We start from the raw sequence: 24,364 nt of genomic DNA, 5'->3' as shown, positions 1-24,364 counted from the left end.
CTCCTGCGCAGGCATCGCTGTCGTCGGCCAGCGTAGAAAAGGGCCCTCGGTCCGCGTTGTGATGCCATAGGGGCGCGACGGCGGGAGGCGGGACCGGCGGAGGGGGTGTCCTGTCGGTGTGTTCGCGCCGCTCCCGGGCCGCCTTCCCCGCCTACCCCACCTGCCCTGCCCTCCCCTCCCCGCCTTCCCCAGGGGCCGCTCGGGGCCGCGCCGGCTCTGCCCGCCGGGGTCGCAGGGCGATGCGCTGCGGGGGCGCCCCGTGGGCGGGCGCGGGCAGGCCGGGCCTCGGCGCCGCGTGTTGAGCCGAGCGGCCGCGGCTGCCACCCCTTCCTGCAGCTCCATCCGTCCCCGAGCCCCGCGTCCTCCCGCTCCCACCGCCGGCCCGAGCGGCCCCGGGACGCGGCGTGACGGGCGTTCTGAGCTGCGCCCGGCGGGAGCCTTTGTCTCTGTGTCCGGATGAGGAGAGCCCGGACCGCCTTCAGTGCCCAGATTTTTTTTTTTTTTTTTTCCTGTATACTTGAAGACTCTCAAGTCTTTAGCCCAGATTTTTTCCGGTTTTTAATTTTTTTTTAATTTATTTAGTTTTTATTTCCTTCACACGTTGAATGAACTAATCAAGATGGATAAGAAATCATTTGAAACCGTGTTGGATGAAATTAGGAAGGTAATAACTTCTCGTTTTTTATATTATGTTAGTTTAATAATTTGAGTATAGGCTGTAAGACAGGGAGTAAGGGGTACAAATTGAAAGTGGGGAAATTTTAGGTTAGATATTAGGAAGAAGTTGTTTACTGCGAGGGCGCTGAGACACTGGAACAGGTTGTCCGGAGAGCTTGTGGATGCTCCAACCCTAGCAATGTTCAAAGCCTAGTTGAATAAGGCCTTGAACAACCTGGTCTAGTGGCAGATGTCCTTGTCTATGGCAGGGGGCTTGGGACTAGATGGTTTTTAAGGCCCCTTCCAACTCCTTAACATTCTATGATTCTGTTCCTCTTAATGAACACACGAGGTGAAGGGTTTTGTGTTCTTTGATAATCCCTTCAGGATTCAATACAGACTAAATTTCACCACCGTGTGAAGAATTAATGCTGTATTGCTGATGTATTCCAGTTTTTGTGTGTCAGATGTAACAGTGTAAAACTGCTGTGGCATGCTTCCTCGCTTTGAGATGTTTTTAATTGTCTCATAAAACTGACACGGGATGTCCAGACTTGTGCCACTGAACTAACATTGTGTACTTCAAGAGCCCTATTTGAAATAAGCACTTGAATAAGGTTATTGCAGCATTTTCACTGTCAAGGAAGATGAGGAACAAAAACCATGTACTGGTTTAAAGGTAAACCGGCAGGGAAAATGAACCCAACTCAAAAGAGAGATTATAAATCAGAATAATAATTTAATAAAATAATACAATAAGTACGATTATGCAGACAAACAGTTGGTTTTAACCCACAAAACCCAAATGTATAACCCAGCACCCTGGGGATGAACAGAGTGGTGTTCTTTGGGCCCCCTGAGTCCAAAGTAAAAGGAGAGGGGAAAACCTGTTGGTGAGAGTGCTGGTGCAGTCTGGTCAAGAGTGGTGGTCGCAGTCCGGTTGAAAAAGTGGTGGTTGCAGTCCAGTCAAGTGGTAGTCTGCAGTCTGGTTGAGAGTAGTGGTCTGCAGTCTTCCTCTGGATCCCACGAGTGGTTAAAAAGGTTCCAAGACTCCAAGATTATATATTCTCCAGTTCAGGCAGGAATGTCCAGTACCTCCCTCAGGGCAGGGGGTTTCACAATGGGTGTGAGGACAGAAACACCCTCCTATCTGGAAGGCCTCTTAACACCTAGTTTATAGCCTGATGAGTCATGCGCTCTGAGCTGATGGTGTAAATGGTTCATTGATAACAGTTTCTGGGAAATGGCATGGAAGGCTATAGAATACACAGTTTTGGGTTACACTCATACAGTGATGAACTGGTCCCAACTGTTCTAACTATGACAAACCAAAATAACCAAGTATCTCTTATTTGTGGAAAAGGGTTGCATTTACTTGGCCTGACCAGAGACAGTGTGAAGTATCCACCTTATACAAATCTTTGTTTGCGAAGCCCAGCCATGAAGAGATACAACGCACAAATAGGACATGAGAGCCGATTTCAAAGCTGCACACAGCAGGCCTTGGAAGCCACATCTCTCACAGCTTCGGAGTGTTTGCACAGCTTCTCCAGGATGCAAATCCTGTTTTGATGCTTGCTCTGAGCTGTGCTTCTGCATCCCCTCTTTAAAAACTAATGGAGCAAAATACCTGCTAGCTGTGGGGAGTAGAGATACAAACCTGGGCTTCCTGGTGTCTGGCAGGTCTCTCCTTTCTCTCTGCACTGAGGCCTGCATTTAATAGGAGAGCTAAAGGTTAGTGGTTGGCATAGTTACCGAAACGCTGGAGGTGGAAAAAGAGAGAGAAAAAAATCAGAACCTCTGAGATTAATTTTTCCTGGTTTGCATGGGAAGTAGAAGTCTGTAACAATGTATTTTGTTTTATGTATCCTTCTACCTGTCTTGGTGTGAAAATGAAGGGCTTGTTTCGAATAAGATTGCCTTGTGGCAGAAAAGGGATCCTTAGCATTTTTGTAATAAGTGGGCTTTTTTTGTTATGTTGGATTGTCTAGTAAAGGTAAATTTCCTTTGGACTTGGGTACTAGAGTTGAGTTGCAGTTCAGTTTCTCTTCAGCATGAGGCCCAGTTGATGGCTGCAGTTGCAGTATTACTATTTTGCAACATAGTGAGGTATAAATGAGTGTGCAACAGAAGCCCCAGGGATGAGTCTTTTTTATCACATCTGTGTTTACTAGCATTTTTGCATAAGGTCACGGTCATAAATTCTCCCTTATAAAATAGGTATGTGTATAACCAGCTAAAAACATGACAGCCTAATAAGATATTTGAGGGTGTGGACTTCCCTCTCGGTTAAAATTTTGTGTGGAAAATCTGGGAACAAAAAAAAAATAATTAAGGAACAACTTGCACATGATTGCTTTCTGTGAGAATTCATGGTGGGAAGGAGTAACGTTTCAATTATTGCTACTGCAGTGCAGTCCTTCAGAATACGCTCTGTGATTACTAAAGACTTCAGACAAAAGGGTTTTGACATGTGATTTTAGGCAATTATGTTTCCTCTATGCTATCTGCCTGTATTCCTGTAAACCCAACTTGCAGTTGATCTAAGGATCAGTGCTGTGCTGTGTTAATAATAGCTGTGCTGTTGCAGTGTAATGTTGCCCAAATGCTGATTTCGTGTCTTTGCTGCTGTGTTTTTGTCTAAGCTTTGTTTCTAGCTCTGTGGTAGAACCTTTTTTATTTGTGATGCACAAGTTAGTTGTGCTAGTGTGTTCCATTCTCAGTCCTACAATTAGGAGGAACAATTATTTAAATGTCTTCTTGTGTAGCTTAGTATTATTTCCCCCATATTTATAGTTATTAGCAAAATAAACTTTGGGGATTTTGTTTGTTTGTTTCTTCCATAAATATCCATAGCAGTAGTTTCTGTTTGTGTTCTTATTACAAAGTCATTCAGTTGTTGATTTAAGAAAGAAAAGTAACATATTTTGGTAAAAAAATATGGCATACCCCGCTCTTTTCCAAAATACATGGAAAAGGAAGAGACAGAAGTAAAAATGAGCATGAAGAGAGAAATTCTTTTCCCTCTGTGACTTCGGTGTGTCTGGTAGTGTTTATTTCTTAATAAGGTACTGAAAGGAAAAGACTTGCCTCAAACAGTATCCAAGTGAGTTTCTGTGCACCTGTGCTACTCACAGATTGCAGTGAAGACCTTCACATCTGTCTGTGTGAAGGGACAGGAACAAAAAAATTTAGAGTAGATTTTAGGGCTACTGGGAAGCAGATAGTTATGGATGTGGGGGTGAAGCTGAAGGTGGTTTGAGAATATGCATGAGATCTAGCAATAGATGGAGACTTGGAAACTGAGGAAGAAAGGTGTTTGCACCAATTTGGGGCAGGAATTCAGCTGTCACCTCTCTTCTTTGCATCTTGTACCATCTCAGTGAGTGGGTATGAGAAGAGGAAGGAAGTCCTGGCTATTAGATAGCTCACATGGTTATCAACAGAACTGTCTCGCCACAAAGTTAAAAGTGCTGCATCAAAGTACTGCACTTTGTTTGTTTTGTGTGATTGCATGTTAAAGTTAGAAATCTGAAAGGTAATGATAAGACATCATTCACCTCTGGAGCAAGCTTTGCTGTAATCTTAATTCTTTCTATACAGACTTGTTATCCAGTCCCTTCATAAATTCACTGAAGTAAAATGCTTTGCTACTTATTTTACAGGGAACATACAATGAGATTGTCTGAATAATCAACTGTATTATCTTGTTTAACATAAAATTGATATAAAGCTTTGGGGCAAAAAGAAGAGTGATGATGATGATGTTCTCTCAGCACAGTTATAAATGACAATAAAAAAAAATGAAGTCTTTTTCTGTTTTTCACCATTCTCAATTATCTAAGGAATATACTGTTACTTCAGAATGCTGTGGTGTGATTGATGCAAATGCCACTTTGTAAGGGCAGAAATTTTTAGATTAAGAGATTAGTAGATGATTGTGCTATAATTATACTTTTTGGGCAACTAATTGTACAACTTCTTTTTCTGTATCTTTTAGGCTGTATTGACTGAGTACAAATTAAAAGCTATTGAATATGTTCATGGATACTTTTCTAGTGAACAGGTAAAGTCAACACTGTCATGGGTTTAATGGGAGCTATTGTTTTTGTGTATTCAATAATGCAGACTGTCTCCAATTATACCAAAGCTGATCACATTAGCTTTTTTATTTATTAACTAAGAATATTTAATTCCTTGTTATTATATCAGCATTAAACTTTGAAAAATAGTTCCAAGTTGTTTTATCATCAAAGTAATTACATTTTTGGTTGTGTATGGAAAATGGTATAAATTTATCATAATGGAATTTAGGATTATTTTGCATGTATTGTCTAAACAGGCATGTAGTAATAATTATCCAACTTATTTTGATACTATGTATATTTTTTCCCTGTTTCTTTTTCTGCTGGCTTTTTTTGGTGTATATTTGGTAAAGATGCTGTTTGAGATACTGAATGTTTATAAGCTTTTTCAGAGATAGTTGACTCTTTTTTTATTTTAATACAGTCTCATTGTTGCCCATATATGCAAATATATAGAGAGTCGTAAGTATTTTAAATATTTCCATAGACAATCTTCATCTCATAGCATAGATTTTTTTAAGTGCCTACTTAGAGATAAAAACCGTTAGATGCTAGTAGGCACTGATAATCAAACATGCAGACAGATGTTTTTTAACAGTATACCTCTGTACTATAAAAATGGAAAGATCGTATTGATACTGTTAGCATACATTTTTAGTATATCTAAAAGATTAATTGAAGGCCTTACTATTGCAGGTTGTTGAGTTACTGAGATACTTTTCCTGGGCTGAACCACAGCTCAAGGCAATAAAGGCTTTACAACATGTAAGTTCTTGTGACATAATCTTGTGGAATAAATTTGCTTTTATAATCTTATTTTAATTTTGTGATATCTACTTTTGCAACTGATGACTCATTGTACCCTTTATAATTGTCAAAGTTTCCTCTTTATGTGCTGCTTCTTCAGTGGTATCAAACTATGAAACTTACTTCTAACCAGGGTATCTTTTCTGACTAAAGTGTCTTTTACTTTCCTGTGTATCACAGAAAGAGATGTAACCCTTTGTAACTATTGTTAACTTACCTGATTTCTTTGTTTTGGGTGAGTGCTTTTTGAAACTGCTTGTTCATAATTTAGCGTATAGAATCTTTTTCCAATGGGAGGGAGAGACTGTTAAGTGTTTGCTGAAACACACCATGTGAAGTTGTTACTGAGTTGTATTCTGAGTTTAAAATAATTGTACTTCTTTATTTTAATGCACTTTTTTTCTTTCTTGCTTTCTTGTCAGAAAATAGTGGCAGTTCCAGCATCAAAAATGGTTAATATTCTCAACTGCTTCACATTCAGCAAAGATAAACTTATTGCCCTTGAAATCTTAGCTTCGTAAGTATCTTTCATGATGTATTCCTTTAACTTGTATTGGTTTTGCTAGTGTTTGGGTATATAAAACTTTACATACTTCTAGAAGGAGGCACTGTACCTGGTTAAGGTAAAGCACAAATCCATTACTGATTGTGAATTAGAAGTAGACATAAGGCTGAGAGAATTGGATTTGTTCAGCCTGGAAAAGAGAAGGCTTGGAGTTGACCTAATTTCAGCCTTCCAGTACCTGAAGAGAGCCTACAAGAAAGATGGAGAAAGACTTGTTACAAGGAATGTAGTGACAGGACAAGGGGGAATGACTTCAAACTGGAAGAGAGTAGGTTTAGATTAGATATTCGGAAAAAATTCCTTGCTGTGAGGCTGGTGAGGCTGGAACAGGTTGCCCTGAGAAGCTGTGGATACCCCATCCCTGGAAGTGTTCAAGGTCAGGCGAGTTGGGGCTCTGAGCAACTGCGACTACTGGAGGATGTCCCTGTCCATGGCAGTGGGCTTGGACCTAGATGATTCCAACCCAGACCGTTCAAGGATTCTATGATTGTGGAAAATTCCATAGTTCATTTGAGTCTTGAGCATGCTGCTATGTGGGCTTCTGCCTGCTGGAAAACTGCCACTTTGGCAATGCTTTTACAGTGGTCTTCAAATCAGGTAGAGAATGAAGACAGCCTTAAGCTTATTTCTCTGCTCACTGAAATGTGAAAGACTTGAGACTAGGGCATTCTGGGAACTGACCTCTTTTGCATTCAAAAAACCTTCTAAATTAAGTATATAGATCTCCTAAATTGACAAATCTACAGTCTAAAAAAGATGTATAGATACTCTGTGTTTACGGAGAAAGTTGGGGTTTTTCTACTGAACACAGCTGGTTCAAAGGATCTGCTGCTTACACATATTTACACTGGAACTCTGCTACTTGGTTCAGGGGATTTGTTATAAGAATATTGTTCTGTTTGGGGTTGTTTTGGTTTTTTTTTGCTGTAAGTATGTCTGCCTTGCCTATGAATGCTGTATATTACAGCCTGCTTGAATTTTCTGGGGCATATAAATTCATGATATAAATATCCATAAAAAAATTAAGACACAGACTCCAAAATCTGGCTTTTGGAGTTGAGTTTAAGGAAGCCGTGTGAATGTTCCTAGTCTATTTCAGACCAAAACAAAACAGGGTAGCCTAAGGAAAGTTAGTCAGTGGCACATTAGACTCTTCATTTGCTAGCTTCAGCTCATGTGGGGGGAAAGCATGGTAACTTCTTTAGCTGTTGAATTTCTACAGTACAAGAGCGTAATAAGGGAGTCTTGATTAGGAATCCTAAGCCAAATCTATGTGCTGCTTACTTTGTTGATCAGGATTAGAGAACAAAACCAAAAGTTCAGTCACATTTTAATAACGTTCTTTGAGGCATTTTTCATGTCTTCACTCAACATTCTGCTGATTTAATTTCTGTCTAATATCCTCCTTTGAGAAGTCCTCCTTTCTGGTACCATATTGTATTTCCAGTAGTTTGGATGGCAGAGGTAGTATTTGACAGAATAAGGCTGTGATCAGGATTTTGAAAAAGGCAGGTAGAAGCAGGCATTGGTCTCCTGGTACTCACATTTTGTCTTCCCTGGTGTGTCTAGTGTTGTTTTGGAGAGAGAAGAGAGGAAGAGTTCTTTTTGGAACTATCTGAAGACTTTCACTAGCTGTTCAGAACTTGGAGAGAACTGCCAGGAGTTGATCTTTTTCATTCTGGAGTACCAGAATTACATGAAAATTTGTTTTTTACCAGACGAGCAAGAAACAGTGGCAAACTGAGTAGCTGCAGCTTTTCTGCTGTGCTAGGAATTGTGTGCTGGTAGCAATTAAAGCTTTCTAACAAACTGTTGTGATGCAAAATCCGTTTTTTCAACATATTTTTGCAATAAAGTTTAGCCATCATCATCCATTGTTCCATATTGATATTTAATTCTAATACCATGATTTACTTAAGACGTAAGAAGTTCATATTTAGGCTGGAAGGTTTTACTTTAATAATAGTAATCATATGATCTGAACTAATTATGGGTTTTTTTAATGTACTGTTGGGTAGTGGCTAAATAAGTGTTGGTCACTTTTCAGTGGTGCATTATTTCTACTTATGCCAATGGAATGGCAGTAATTGTCTGTGACTGTCTTTTTAGCAACATTGTTGATGCTCAGAATTATCGCCTTATTGAAGATCTGTTCAGAATTAATATGTCAGAGAAGAAAAGATGCAGAAGAATTCTTGAACAGGTAATCAAGATATACTAGTATCCTTGATTCTGTCAAATAAGTATTGTTTCCATCCTTATGGTCATTGTGGGGTCAAGGCTTAGCATGAGGACTGTTGGGAGCTGGTGGTGTAAGACAAGCTGAAAGCAACTGCAGAAAGATAAGAGCTATATAATGCTTGTGCAACAAAAGGGGAAGTTTTTGTAGGCATTAGGAACGTATGGAAAAGGGAGCACAGAATTGCAACCAATGTGGAAGGAAGCAGTTTGTTTTAGAGAACACCAAGGGCTTAAGCCCAAGTTCAGTCTGAGCAGAACTGGTCCGAGTAGAGTTATTCAAAATAAAGGGGACTTTGGCAGAACCTTACACTTATTTGGATTATTTGGAAAAAGGTTTGAGACAAAAGATTTCAGCTGTTCCATGTAGGTTGATTCATACAGTCTAAATGTCATGAAATAGTAAAATTCCTTTAAAGCATTGAATTTGGTAGCAAATAATGTTCTTTCTTGATTATTTTGCAGGCTTCCAAGACAGGTTGTAAGGCTCCTCATGCTATGATATCATCCTGTGGCATGATTCCTGGCAATCCTTATCCCAAGGGCAAACCAAGCCGCATAAATGGAATTTTTCCAGTAAGTATGATCCTATGCTTTTGCTTTTCACAAATGAACTCTTGATTTGGGATTCACTGTAGTATAACCAAAACCAGAATTGATATACATGGAAGGAGGACTGGGGTCAAAACTGATGTGCATTTGTTGGAGTTTTTTGTTTGTCCATTTTTTAATACCCCCTTCTGCTATTATAGGGAACTTGCATTATTTTTATTTGCCCATTCTTTCTATGCTGCTTCAAGTAAAGATTACTTCATAAATTAGACATTGTTCATATCAGAAACACGTTGTAAAATACAGCAATATTTGGCAGAATCAGGAGAGGTATAAAGAGCCTTACTGGTAGGTTGATAAGATGGCTTAATATGGTCACTACAGTACTACTGCTAATCTTAGTGTAGTTCTTGAACAACCATTTTGAGTATTTTCTGTGAACACATAAGAGACTATGAAATGTTATCACATCCACAAGTCAAAATGCAGAATTCCATCATCAAACTGGACTGTTTAAAATGCCTCTCTTTACAAAAGCTCAGTGTTACAAACCAAGCTGTTGGAATGCTGTTTACTCATCATTTTACAAGCCTTAAAGACTGTTGTTTTTTTTCTGGCAAACATGGTTACTTTTAGAAGTTTAGAAACTCAAATGTAGTTGGGAAAAAGTCAAATATGGCAGAAATTCTATATCAATATTTGCTTCTAAATTAGTACTTGGTTCAATTTTCTTTTGTTTCAGGGAACCCCTATCAAAAAGGACACAGAAGAATGTACTAATGAAGGAAAGGGAATAGCAGCCCGTATACTTGGACCATCCAAACCAGTATGTCTAATAAATTAATAAATAAATGAAACTTCAAGAAAACCCAAAACAACCACAAGATGATTCAATGAGGCTTTATTATAAAATGCTGTTATGTTGCAAGAAGACTGTAGAGCAGCAATTTAATTGAAGCTAAACTTCTATAATGAAATTAATATGACCTAGTAATTTTTTATTTAGCTTGAAAATAAGCTGTAATTTTTAGCTGTGGAGAGGAGATTCTCTGCTTGATACAGTGTGTGTGCATTTGAAAACAGAATTTAAATTACAGTAGCAGAAGAGAAAGCTAAAAACATTTTTAGTAGTCCATCATGAGCTGATCTTTGAGGATTTCCTATATGGACAAAAAAATGTCTGCACCTTGGGAACTTGAATTACAGCTGTGCTTTTGAAGGAGCTTGTTTCTTAACAACATGGCTGATCTGTATTTCAAAATTCTTAAAGATGTGGGACAAATTTTCAGGGAACCTATTACTCTTTTGAAGTATTGTTCAAATATTTTATTATCACTTTTATTGTGAGGCGTTTCCTACAAAGGTGTACTATTTTAAAGGCACAGGTACCGTCAGAAATATTGGTTAGGTTTGAATGTGCTAAATCTTTAAAATGAGATGTCAGTCCAAGACTGCAGAGTGTGAGAACTGTGAGGCAGAAAGGAGTTCCCTTTCCCACCTGTGCTCAGTTTCATATTAAAATTTAAATCTAAAATCTAATCTACTTTTCACTCATGTTAGGGATTTCAGGGAGTTTTTAAGGTAGTTGATGAGAAAGTTGATGTTTGTTTCATTCTTTTCAGAAAAGAGTGAAATACTTGCACTGACAATGGATATTATAAAGTTCATATCACGTGTATTTGTAGTGAAGAATGCCTGTATGTAGTAGTATCTGAATGTTAGTTTTTTGTCTGAGATACATCAGGTAACGCTTTCACTATTGCCTTTTCCTTTTGTTTATGTAGGCTCCATCGACGTACAATCCACACAAACCAGTTCCATACCCCATCCCACCATGTCGGCCACATGCAACTATTGCACCAAGTAAGGCTTCTGTGTGTTCTAGCTTGATGCTATTGTTTCATGCATTTGCCTTTTAAGTAATGTGTCAAGTATTAGTTTCTCTGACCATGGCCATCTCTGAAATTGGCTTGTGCTTCCTTGGCGTGTTCTGAGTACTGGTTTCTACCTTTTCCTGTCATGACTGCAGAATTGATAAAAAGAGGAATATATTGACTTCTTTTTTCAACATCCACATCATAAGGAAAATTCACAATCCTGTTCTGATGATGAAATATTTAATTTATGGATAAATACTGTGCATATTAGACAAGGGCTGTGACTTTGTTGTAACATTTGACCAAGGTTTGGGCTTTGACCTGTCGAGTCTAACTTGTTGCTGTAGAACCAAACTTTGGGTATGGTCAGCCACAGCCCTGAATTGGATGGAACTATGTAGGAACTTGCTGGAGGTCTGTAATATGTTTCTCTCAGCTGAAGGTTCAGACTTGTAATCTGTTTTTCAGTTACCTTCAGCTTTACCTACAGTTTCCTGAAAGAAAAGCACATTTCAGTCTCAGAAGGGACATAGTGATTACCTTTTCCTGCTTTTAGTCTATTTGTAGCCTTGTGCCATAAGTAAGATTGAGCCTTTATTCATAAACTCCTCTTTCTTTGCTCTGTTCCATCAATTGTTTGATTCCAGACGTGTTTGGAAGGGAGCAAGACAATTACCCTTTCTTAGAAAGAGGAGGTTAGAGTACTTACATAGTCTGACTGGTCTTTTTTTTCAGTATCTGAAAACCCTTCTTAATCTTGCAATTCCTACTGCAAAACAAGGAGTGCTCTGGTTAGGACGTTTGCTTTTCACTGATGTTAGGGATTTCTAAGGTAGTTGATAAGAAAGTGTAGTAGAACTCTTAGCATGCATGTTGAAGGGTGAGTCATCTAATCAATCCGATCTTTGCAAGTCTTTTTATAGCCATTTTGGAAAAATGGGCACTACAAGTGGCTAAACTAAGACTGATTATTTATGCCCAAGAAATAACTTGCTCCCAGGAAACTGTATGGGAGACTTGCAGACTAACTAAAATTTATATTAAATAAGTCCTATTCAGAGTAACTTAAAGTACCAAATTTGACCTGTGACTAGATATAAATATTAGTACATTTTAGGATATGAACAGCTTTTGAGGTTTCAGGGCCTTATTAGACTGCAACATGTTTTTTAAGAGAGTTCTTGTGACAATGGAACTCATAACTGTTGAAATTATATATATATTTATGTGTGTGTGTTTGATGAGGTTGCAAATGCTGACCTGAAACTATTGAATGTGATTGTTTTCAAGCAATGGTCAGAATGATGTTTTGTTTTCAGCCTCTAACATTTCCTTCCTAAGCGACACAATGATTGTTAGTTGCTTTTCTGATTTTCAGGCAAGAGTTGTCATGCAAGAAATCTTGACATCAGGTGCAGTTGTGAAATATGAAATAGGAAGGAGTTGTGTATGACAAATTATTGCACTTTCAGTATTGTTCGAGTGCTACCTTTCCCCATGAAGCACAAGTTTTTATGCTCTTAAACTATTCATTCAGGACCACTGTGAAGTGTGTTTATGTTCCTGCAATTTAATTTCTGATGTTCTTCATCAGAACTGTATACCACAGCAATACAACAGTTTGAGTTGCTCCAAAAAAATAAGAGGAAAAAAAGGTATTTTTAATACATCAATTGCACTAAGAATTTTATATTAAAATAATTTCTTAACATTTAAAGAAATATTGAAGAATACTAGATGAAGTATTTGAAATGGAACATTTTCCTCTGAATTTTCTGGCTAGTGTTGAAGGGCTGGTCATGGTCACTGGTCTGTGTTTCTCTTTTTTATTTGTCAAGACTTCAGTGTTAAAGAAGGAGTTGCAACAGACTTTAGATGAGGAATATGAAAGTAACCAATGATGCTGCAGCACTCTGGATCACTCCTTCCCTTAGAGTTTGTTCAGGCAAAATGAAACTGAAAGGAATTGAAACCTGACTTTTTTGTGCTTTCTTAAGAGAATTACTCCTAGTAAAATTTGAATCACAACTCATGCCATTCAGGCAGACATTGGCAAAAGCCAACATCCAACCTGGATGATTAACTGGTCTAGCTTTTTGATGAAGGAATGTCTTACAGTCTTGAAAATGTTCTTTTAAAGCAGAAGATGCCTACTGGTTCATTGAGATATGGGTTTTTTGACAATAGATGTGTATTGTATGTTTTATTTTAGGTGCTTACAACAATGCTGGCTTAGTTCCAATGGCTAATGTCATAGCTCCAGGCTTACCAGCTCCTCCACCATACACTGCTAATCAAGTGGTATCAGGTAAAGCATGCATATCTTTAAAAATATTGATTGTATTGATTTTGCAGTTCATTGTAGTATGTGGATCATTCACTGATGGAATTTCATTTGCTTTTAAATAACAAGCTATTGTTCTTTGTTTAGAAAATGAGGACCTTTCCAGCCAAGCAAAACCTTCCCAAAATCAAGGTAAATTGCAAATCCCCAGGGGGATTTTTTTGTTGATTGTATCTTTGTTATTTGTTCAGAAAATGTTAAAAACTGACTTGTTTAGTGGGGTCTTCACAAGACTGTAATTGTTTAACTACTGTTGGAATAGGATTCCTTGAGAGTGGAGAAAAAAATCATCAGGTATTCGGTGCTTAGAAGCATTGTAACTTTAAAACTCATCCTTTTATGTTAACCAAATTTTATATTCTTAAGTATATGAGTATGTGAGAAATCAGGTAAACTAAATCAAAATATGTTTTGCAATGTCGGGCACTGAAATACTTCAATAAATCTTTGCAGTTGTTGAAACTCTGGACATGTGTTGGAAAACTCATTCACATTTTAGTTTCCTATAGCAGTTGCAATAGGAAGGTAGAAATACAAGGGAGATTCAGAGATTCTTGAATGTCTTATCCCAGACTTATATCCAGCTATGTCTACCTGCACTTTTGTATTACCCTTTAAGATCCTGTTCTTTTTACAAAGACAGTCGTGCATTTTTTTGTTGTTTTTATTTGTGTAGTGCTTTGTATGCTTAGTATAAATCATAATAATACCATTAGGAACTACTTATAAAAAGGCTTTGATAATACTTTGTTAGGTTTGACAAATAGAAGCTTAGAATCTACTGACTATTGAGTCAGGCAAATTGACAAATACTGCAAATAGATAAAATGACCATGATAAGTCTAGCAACTGTAAATATTCTTAGGGACAAAAAAGTTATGTTTTGTCTTTTCTTCTCTATGTCCAGGGGTGGTTCTACAAAATGTTTCAAAGACTCACTTTATTGTTATATACCCCTCCATAAGTGTGCATATATTTTACAAGGTAGTTAATACAGCTTAATGAATACAGTGTAAGGAACGAAATCTTCTGTAGCAAGAGAAATTCAGTAACAGCTCTGGATTCTGTTGCAGCTGTATTTCGTTGATTATCTTGGCTGTCAGGATTAAATAACTGATCTTCAGGAAAGTCTTCAGCTTAGAAACAGAGTAAGGAAAGAACAGAATCCAGAGCTGGGCAGTCTATTTTTTTTTTTTTTGGAAAAGAATACGTAAACGAAAATAGTTGTTTTGCAAAGTTGCTAGTTTTAGAGTTTCAAGATATACAAAACAGGAGTTTGTCATATTAACTTAGATCCTAGATTTAAAAGATTAATTTTTTTGGATTTGTGTGTATATATGTAGAATTCAGTCAAGAGAGACATTTAGGCTGTACAGAGTTATGGGTGATGAGTTTGACTGGTTGGATCAGTGATTTGCTTACAGTTGAACAGATTACTTCAAAAGTAAAATAAAACAAAAAAGTTGTTTGGGAGGAATGATTTATTAACATGTTCATATCCCACAGGAAACTAGAGGCAGGCATATCAAGGTGCTTGACATGTTAGTGTTCTTAAATGCAGCTTCTTTCCATTAATCTCCACCTCCCCATTCACAGTGTACCTTCCTGTTTTCCTCCAGCTTGACTGATGTCTATAACTTACTTTGTAGGATTGACACAAGCTGATACTCTTAGAGGCAAGTGCTTGCCTTGATTACAGACACCTGACTAAAGACTTCTAGAAATATTTGTTGATAAAGTCAAGTGTCCATGTTAGTTTCTAATACTGTAGTGTGATACATGAATTTAAAAGTGTACCTTCTTAGAATCAAAATCTGAAGGAAGCACAGTGAAGAGAATGACCTGATTTTGAAGGAAAGAAAACTACCCGCACCTGAAATCAGCTTTCTTCAGTTGTTGACTAAACTTGTCTGAAATCATGATACATTGAATTAACTGGTTCTGAAGGAAATTCTGACCTTCAGTGAGAGTGGATGCAGAGGAGCCCAGGTGATCTTATGCTGATTTGGGTACTACCAAATATTAGGGACTAGAGGGAGGGTGTTTACCTGTATCACTTAGATGTTCTTACAGAGTATATTTGAGTGTATCTGACTGTTTTGCATGATATCATAAAGAGGTAGCAGATGTCACAAAATGTTTTTAAAAGGAGTGGTAACCCACATGATGTACAACTTGTGTGATGTGTTTGTATGTACCTTTTTGGTTTGTTTCCATAGGTTCCAGTATCCATTGTTTATATATAGACATTGCGTGTTAGCTATTGTCTGTGTATCATATTTTTAAATGCTATATAAAATGTTTTTGTGTTGATTTCAAACATTTCTGACAGTTTCAAGTATTCTTACTGGTTTTGTTTCTTTGCAGCTTTTTCTGCACAAGCGAATCAGCTCTTTACTCCTCATGGTTCTAATCCTTCAACACCTGCTGCTACTCCAGTCCCTACCCCATCACCTGTCAAGGCAATAAGCCATCCATTAACACCTGCAACTCCACACATCTCTGGGATGAACATGTCTACCCCTGTCCTTCCTGTTTTCCCAGGACAGGTCTCCTCTTCCATCCATACGTCTCAGCCATCCACCCCAACCCCTACTGTCATCAAATCCCTCTCATTGCCTGGTGTTCCTGTCACATCTGTTCACAGTGCAACCTCTACCCCTGTCCCTGCAGTTTTTTCTGGGCTGGCTTCTATACCCACTGCTATGCCTACTCCACAAGGTTCTTCCACTCCATGTGCCACACCTGCACCTAGTGAAGCTTTTGCATCTGCTACTACACCATTTACTGGCCTCCCGTTTTCTGGAACCTCTTCTATTGCTTCTGCTAATAATCCTGCTCCATTGTCATCAGTTTTTGCTGGCCTCCCTTTGTCCTTGCCACCCAATGCCCAAGGGATCTCTAGTCCTGTTCCATCTACAATTGCTAATTCTCCTGCCACTACCATTCCTGGTTCACTTAGCTTACCTAACCCAATTTTGTCTGTCTTAAAGGGATTTCTGACATCAAATGATGCTTCATTAATCAATTCATCTGCTTTACCTTCTGCTGTGACAAGTGAGCTCGCTTCTTTATCTGCTCTTGCTAATCAAAGCTCTGACCCTCCCACTTCCTCTGTCAACAAATGTTACACTCCATCAGCCACCCCCACACCACAGCGTTCTTCCACACCTGGGCTGGCTATATTTCCAGGTCTTCCATCCCCATCTGTAGCCAGTTCTAGTTCCACTCCAACATTGCCTGCACAGTCACCTTTAACCACTTCGCCGTCAATTATTCCAGTCAACTGTGGCTCATCAGCCTCCCTCCTGCATGGCACAAGCCCTACTAACCCTGACCAGCAGCTCTCATCAGCCCCAGCTGCCACAAGTATCCCAGTTCTGGTCAAAACAGAACCCATGAGTCCTACCCTCTCAGCCTTCAAAGGCCCTCCTCATGCAGCCAGCCCTTCTCATGGCACTATAGGCCTGTCAGCACTTGGGCGTGCGTACACCTCAGCAGCTTCAGTGCCAGTCAGTTTACCCAGTTCCCTGAATCCAGTGCTGTCAGGTCTCTCTTCTTTGAGTGCTCCTCTAAACAATTCCAGTTCTCTGGCTTCCATTTCCCTCGCTCCACATGGCTCCTCTGCTCCCATTGCCCCTGTGTTCAACGGACTTCCTCCTTTTACATCTCTAACCAGTAACTTTGCTTTTACTGGTAACCCAGCACTTACACCACCCGTCACTCTCCCAGGGTCTTTGTTAGCTACTCCGTCTACAACCGCTTCAGCCGTGTCTGCCCCCCATGTGAGTTCCACTGCTGCCGTACTCTCAGGACTCGCCGCCTCAGCAACAGCAACAGCTCCACCCTTCTCGCTTAACTTGTCCAGTGCTGTCCCTTCGCTGTTTTCTGTTGCCCAGGGACCTCTGGGATCATCAAACCCATCCTTCCCTGGTTTTCCTGTCTCTAACACACCCTCTGTCACTCCTGCTCTCCCTTCTTTCCCTGGCCTCCAGGCATCTTCTGCAGTAGCAGCAGTTGCACCGTTGCCAGCAGCTGCCACAGCCCCATCTCCAGCTCCGGTCCTGCCAGGGTTTGCCTCGGCCTTTAGCTCAAACTTCAACTCTGCACTTGTTGCGCAGGCTGGGTATGTTTCTGTTTCTGAAGGAGGTCAGAACTATTTCTTTTTGTCTTGAGCAAAACACTGATTTTACTTCAGGTGTAGATGTTATTTTCGCTCATAGTAAGTAATTGCAGATAATTTTTAAAGGTAGTTCACTAGTAGATTTCCACTTGTCTTTAGAAGCTGATAGAGAAGTGACTAAATAGGTTGTCCTCAATAGTCCCTGTTATGACAGTTCAATCCAGTGAGTGATCTTATTTCCCAGATGAGGATACTTGGCACCTTCTAGGCTTTTACAAGAATGAATTCCACATGGGCATCCATTGACACATACAGGTAATAGTAGACAATGTCTTAGATGTTCCTGTGTTTTAAGGAAGTACTCAGCATTAACTCTTGTCTGTAAAGTTTTTTTGAGTGCAAATTGTAGGCACAGTCAGGGTACAAAAAATTTGGAGTTCCCTTCTAAGGTGTGCTTCAGATAGTCTTGGTTTGTGTGTGCATGAATAATTTGTAGGTGAGTAAGGTCTGGGCTTCTATTTGGAAATTCTGGCCTTATGAGGTTTAGAAAAAAAAGTGCTTTTCTAATTTGTATAGATGTAATCTTATAGAGAGAGAAACATAGGATAAAACACGATGCAGATGTTCCTAATAATAGCTTCATTTTGACATTGTTTCAGCTTGACTTCTGGACTACAGACACCGGGAAATGCGGTTTTTCCTGGTCTTTTATCTCTCCCTGGTATCCCTGGCTTTCCCCAAAGTGCCGCACAATCTTCCTTACAGGAATTGCAGCATAGTGCAGCTGCACAGTCAGCACTACTACAGGTAACATGCCTATTTGCTAGTACTGTTTTGTTTCCAGTGATTGTTTGAGCATGTACTTATGTGCTAACTTCTTAGGATTACTTTAAGTCAGTAAATGATTAAAACCCCTGACCTGCGTGAGAACTGATTACAAGGATGATGATAAAGAACAACTGATATTAACTTTTTACTCAGGGCTGGTATACAGTGCTTCTATACGTTATGAATATGATTAAACCCTTTTCAAAAACTCTTTTTGAAATGGGGAGAAGTAAAAGAAAGAAAAGATAATGCAAATGAAATTTTTGCTGTGTGTGTGTTAAATCTAATGACCTGGCCGTGTAATTGCAAAATTTGTACTCAGTTCCAGTCTGACATTTTAATAACTTACAGATTTCGTGGACCCTTTGTTGTGAGTTACATGACTCTTTACACATGTAATCAGATTGTCTTGAATTTGTGTCTGTTGTGGTTGTGCCTTTCTCTTGGTGGTTCCCACAAATACAGTTGTTGTAATACAAGCTTGAAGTGGCTTTGGGTAATGTGTAGTCTCATCATCTCTTGTCCATGAAACAATTTGTTTCATTCATCAACCTACGTAAGTTAACTGAAATTACCATCAGACTTTTTGTTTACATGTTTAGTTTGTCTTTTGTTAAAAACAGCCTCTGTGCAGTTTAAGGATTCTGGCAGGAAATTTGTCCTTCTCCACAAAACACTAGAAGAGGCAGTTGAGTGTCTTGAATTAATGTTTTCTCTCTTCCATGACACATCAGCTGTTGAAATGGAGCATGTGTCTAAGTACTATTCAGTGTGCAGAATATTGTCAGATATCTTTTGACTATCAGGGGATTGGAAGAAGCAAGTTATTAGACCACGCTGCTTTTGCAGCTCAGGAATCTGTTTATTCTGTAGAAATCTATGTATGCAGATTGCATTGAGGGAACATCATTTTTCTTATTTACAAGTTTCAATCACTAAAATTAACACTTATCTACTTGAGCAGTGAAGAGAAAGGAAGTTCGAACTCACTGAAATACTACAGCTGATTAAGCTATGCCTTCCAAATCAGTAAATGCCTTTAACATTTCTTTGTTTTCCCTCTTAATCCAACTGCTTTCTTCATTCTCTGGTATTTCAGAGAAATAGTTGCACTACAGTTTAGCATCTGTGAATAGAAGCATTTCTCATCTTTGTTCTTTGCACACTTATAAATAATTTTTTTTTTGGCTTGAGTTGGACTGGTATCGTGGCTGAAATTTTGCTTGATTCAGATTTTTGTTTGTTTCCTTGTTTTTATCAGTGCTGTTTCCTAACTTCTTCTCTTCCTTAAAGGCACATTCTGCTTCTGCTCTGGAGAACTATACAGCTCAGCCTGAAGGTTTTGCTAACTATCCATCAACACCAGGAACACCATTTTCATTGCAGACAAGTCTGCCCCAGAGTGGATGGCAGTAAATACCAGACATTTTTAAAGACTGGAATGTTTGCTTGACAGAGCCTGATCCTATTCATTTTGAAGGCTGTCTCTGCATTAGTGGGAGCATGGTCTGAGTTGGCAAAGAAGGGGAAAACATGAGGGTAAAATTATTCCAGGGGGCTGTGTCAAATGTCAAATTTAATTTGTGATTGCATTCAATTGATTCAGGGTCTGATTCTGTGAATTGCTGAGCATCCTTGACTCTCCTTTAATCTTAAGAGTTGAATGTTTGGTGTCTTACAGGATCGGGAACATTCAAACAGACGTTTATGTAAATAGGGGTAACTGACTGTCAAACTGAGTGGGGAGAACAAGTATACTTAATAGTGTGTATAAGCACCTATCCTTCTGTTATGTTTTGTATGGTATATGTGGTTAATGTAGAATGAGATCTAGGCTGAAACTAGACAATTAAAGCTGTAGATGATCTTTCATCTAGAAGCACACTTCTTCTGTGTGCATAGATCAAGGTCAACTTATTTTTTTGGATATTTTCTTTGTATGTATGAGGATCTCCTGTTAGCATCAACAGTATGTTAAGGGGAGGGTAGATTAGAGGTGTGTGGGAGTTTTCTTATGCTTTGAAATATTGTCGTGGGCTTGCTGCTGAATTGAGTACTCCTTTGTCTGAAAAAGAAAGCTAGGAAATGATGCTGTACTATATTTGGGTAGCAGTGAATTATGTTTAACTGGAGTATGGTTTAGCTAGCTGAGAATATGTCTTTCCAGAGTACATAAAAACATTCTAACTCGCCTCTAAAATAGTGTTCCATAATATTCTCCTTGCCCCCAACACCCCTCTGTGAATGAAATAATTGTACTGCGGATAGGCTGCCTATCCGGCACTTTTGACTGCAGACTTTTGTGAATGTTTACAGACATGGGTCAAGTTCTTCTCTCCCTTATACTCACAAACAAACTGGTTCTCTATGCTTTTCAGCTATAAACTACAACTTGATGGTGCTTACATTATCCTGTGAATACAAGTGGGAGCAGAATTTGGACCATGGATTTTTTTAGTATTTTTCCTTGGAAAACGTACATGATTTTAAAGGCATATAGCTAAATTAACTGTTACGATGCAGCATATAGAAAGGTCTTGCTTTGTTAGTGAAATTCAGTTGTGCACTCTTCTAATAATGTTAGTACCTGTGGCAATGTGTAACACTTCGTTGAGTATCATCTGTTTAAGATATACTCTTGATCATGTTCCAGAGACAATAGAGATGAATGATATTCAGTCACGTGATTAAATTAAAATGTAGAGGATAGATACTACACTGTAGAAAAGTTCTGCACCTAGAGTTTTACTTTTTTAAAGATTGATTCTGCTGGGAGATGTTGCTAATGTATTTTCTTTCAAGATGTGAACAACTTTTTTAGAATGTTAACAGAAATTACTGTATTGGTTTTTAACATAATTTTTTTAAATAAAAAGTTTACAGTCATGGCGAAAAGGCTTTGCTGACTATTTACATATTTACCTAAAATACAAATGAATAAACTTGTTTTTACTAAGATATTTCTGATGTTTGGTCTTGCTTATGCTGTTTCTTTATGATGGAGAATTCTGTCCATAATGATGAAATTGACTTCCTAAAGAGTGACAATAGAGATATCCTATGAATTTTTTTAGAAAAATTTGGCAGCAATTGGGTAATCTTATATTTTAATAATCAAATTTATGTATTGTGTTAAATCTAAATATAAAAATGTTGTGCTCTTGCTTTTTTTTTTTTTTTTATTTTGTGAAACCTGTTGAATTATTATTCTCCACTCTGGACTGCTTTTAAAATTGGTGCATTTTATCTTGTCTCAAGAAATCTGTGGAAGAAATCTCTACCATCTTTCATTATACTTTCCTTCTCATTCTTTTCATAATTTGTTCTTTGTAGATTTGTAGATCAGTTGGAGAAGGAGAAAATAAAGATATAGGTATCTTATCAAAGCAGATTGACTTTTGTCCCATAGATATGAATGTAAAGTAGTTCAAAGTCAGCATTTTGTAACCATACTGTGGGCCTAAGTTTGATATCTTGTTTTAATCCTAGTTTCCTCATTAATCAATCAAAGTCTGAACTAATTTACATTACCTTTTAGTCAGAAACAAGTAATATGCAGTGTTTTATCAAAAAGTAGGCAGTTTGTACCTCTTTCTCAAAACATCTATTGAGTGGCTGTGGGGTGTGGGGTTTTCTATCTGAACATGGGACGACTCAAAGATACTGAAGAGGTTATGAAACTTTGTTTCTCCAAATGCAAACAGGTGAGAAGTAGTGAAAATGCACTATTAAATGCTCTTCTCCTGAAACAGTGTAGTTAGTGAGTGGTGTCTAGCCACATCATCCAGAGAAGAGTATTTCATACATAGGTGGTGTAGTTTTACAGACACACTCCCATCTGTGTCAGACAAATGAATAATTTAAGAAGCATTAAACTGTTAAGTTCCTATGTCTTGAATGGGCTCTCTGGTTCTTAGTGAAACATGTTGAGCAGAATTCTGTAAATTGAACTTTCCAGTGCTTAGGATTAAGATAAAATTCAATTTTATAAATATTTCTCCTGATGTAAAATTATTCTTTATTATTTTTTTTTCTCTTCAGGAATAAAGTCTGTGTTCTTCATTGTAGCAAACTCCTGTGACCCAGCCTTGGAATATCTGAAGGAGGTGATTTCTCCTGAGCTCTTTCATGTTTTCTTGAGCACCATATTTAAGAAGCCAAGGAAAAGTCTGTTCCTGAGGCAAACCACCTTACACTGAGCCTGTGCTGGGAAAAGGCTTTTGCTGTATGACTTTAATTCTGAACTATGATTTTTTTCACTGTTCAAGTTGCCTATTACTGCTGTATTTCATCTGTGTTGACAGACTACAAAGATAAGGTGTAGTGAAGTGTTCTTTAAAATAAAATCTTTCTTGGAAGAACTAAGAACTTACTGGAATTTTGTTTGCAAATGTTTCAATGTTTCTTTCAAGTACTTTAATTGCAGCTGCAGTGAATATGAGAGAAACAGCAATTTTCTGTCCTCCTCTTCCTCCTGTTTGCGAATGAGTATTCCGAATTTGGCTGGGCCTGAAAGGAAACTTGCTGTGTAATGAATGTTCTTATTTCTTGCAAATTGCCTTCCTTTCTGGATTGAGATGGGAGCAATCCGTTTGATTAACTCTCGTATTTACTCATGCTCTAGTGAAATGTAGTCAAAGGGAGGCTTCCTGTTGTCTCCTGATCTTCAGCTATTGAAAGCTGATGCCTACCCTCTCTTCTGAATTTTGATTTGGGGAAAAGGAATGATGAGCCTGAAGCAAATAGGCTAGTGCCTATTCCATGGGCAGAATTCAGGGCCAGGGAAGGACTAAGCTGAGAAATCTTTAGGGAATGGCTGCAGCCAATGGATGAGAAGGGAAGTAGTATGGGTCTAAAAAGGTCAGAGAAAGACAAACTGAAACCTACAACTTTTTTTCAAATCTCATGTGGGCATTGCCTGATGATTCTTTTATATACCTTTGGGATTGGCACTGTTTAGAAATGGCCGTGGGTAAGAACTACCCTTCTTTTTTTTAACAGACTTTGAAGTGGGTGCTTGGTCTTTATGATTTTGTCTCTACAATTGGATGATGAGGTAAGTGAGAGCAACTGGGCACTGTAGGGACATTGCAAAGGACTGGTGCCATTTGTAAATGTAGCAGGTTTTGCAGAGAAATGCTGGAGAATGGCATGCTTACAGGTAAGCACCTAATCATGCCTGACCTGAGCCCTTACTCTGCTTTTAAACAGAAGTTGAAGGCTTTAGCTTTATCAGCACTCTGCAGAAATAGCTGAACTGCCACCAGCCAAAACCACAGTCATCTGATGTTGCTTCTAAGTTAGTAAGTCCTGCTAAAGCAGCTTTGAACTCAGTCTGATTGTCTTTGTGGTAGTGCCCTGACACAGGACTGCAACAGGCTGTTCAGCACCAGTGAACTTGCAGCTTGTAAACTGCTTTGCTCCAGGGGTCTTGTATTTTATTCTCTGAGTGTTCTGTAGCACTTTGGGACATGAGTTATCCACATGCTCCCCTATAGCCCCAAGAAGAAAGGATTAGGATTGCCTTGCCTTTGATTTAAAGTTTTTTAAATGGGGAGTAAAAGTGCAGCTGAAGTTAAAATGAAGAAACTAATACTGCGATATTCCTGAACACAAATGAAAAGCACCATCTGCTTTATTCACCTTTTAAGGACTATATTTACAGGCATCTCAGAGAATTATCAATAAACAGCAGGGAGCAATTATTTCTGTTAAGTTTTAGTGTTTCACTCATTTATCTGATGATATAAGCAGCTGTGCAAATTGTGGCATTCAAATGGCTCAGAATTAAGTTATTTTCAATAAAATTTTCAATTAAAAAGTTGCTATAAAGTGGAAAATTTTTTGATTGGTTTTGCATATTATGTTTTTACTTCTGAAGTAATTAAAACACATTTTTCTTGTAACTGTTCTTGCTTGCTACCCTGCTATTAAGCATCTGTCTTGAAGAGGTTTGATCTTACAGCTCAGTGTTCAAAAGCCAAATAATGAGGAAAATGCCTCATTTCCTCTTGTGCTATTGTTTGTTTACTGGGAGAAGAGACTGACCCTTGCTTTGCTACAACCTCCTTTCAAATAGTTGGAGAGAGCAATAGGGTCTCCCTTGAGCCTCCTTTTCCTTGGGCTAAACCTCAGCTGCTAGTCACAGGACTAGTTTTCTCTTTATCTTCTCTTTCTGTCATGTCTTGTTTGCATTTTTTTTCTCTGTGGTGACAGATTCATGGAAATTATTTCCAGCTTGTGTTTTGTCGGGTCTAAAACCAGCTAGGCCAAAAGCACACCCAGACA

At 38.5% G+C, this 24,364-nt stretch overlaps 1 protein-coding gene across 2 annotated transcripts; it reads left to right on the top strand.

Annotated features, from left to right (window-relative positions):
• Positions 1–496: 496 nt before the first annotated feature.
• On the top strand, positions 497–22,441 carry PROSER1 (proline and serine rich 1). 2 transcript variants are annotated; one of them, XM_027647523.1, is made up of 13 exons: positions 497–664; positions 4,658–4,723; positions 5,439–5,507; positions 5,972–6,066; positions 8,224–8,317; positions 8,818–8,928; positions 9,647–9,730; positions 10,689–10,767; positions 12,994–13,089; positions 13,213–13,257; positions 15,493–17,251; positions 17,908–18,055; positions 22,118–22,441. In XM_027647523.1, the coding sequence occupies exons 1-13, from the start codon at positions 620–622 to the stop codon at positions 22,121–22,123; spliced, it is 2,697 nt and encodes an 898-aa protein (XP_027503324.1). In that variant the 5' UTR covers positions 497–619; the 3' UTR covers positions 22,124–22,441. The 2 variants fall into 2 exon arrangements, with proteins under 2 accessions (XP_027503324.1, XP_027503314.1); XM_027647513.1 differs by lacking the exon at positions 22,118–22,441 and adding an exon at positions 19,370–21,036.
• The last annotated feature ends 1,923 nt before the right edge of the window (positions 22,442–24,364 follow it).

Source organism: Corapipo altera, unplaced genomic scaffold (genome assembly GCF_003945725.1).
Source record: "Corapipo altera isolate COAL_440 unplaced genomic scaffold, ASM394572v1 0, whole genome shotgun sequence".
Classification (NCBI taxonomy): Eukaryota; Metazoa; Chordata; class Aves; order Passeriformes; family Pipridae; genus Corapipo; species Corapipo altera.
The sequence above is the reverse complement of the archived record's forward strand: the minus strand, read 5'-3'. Positions and strand labels throughout refer to the sequence as shown.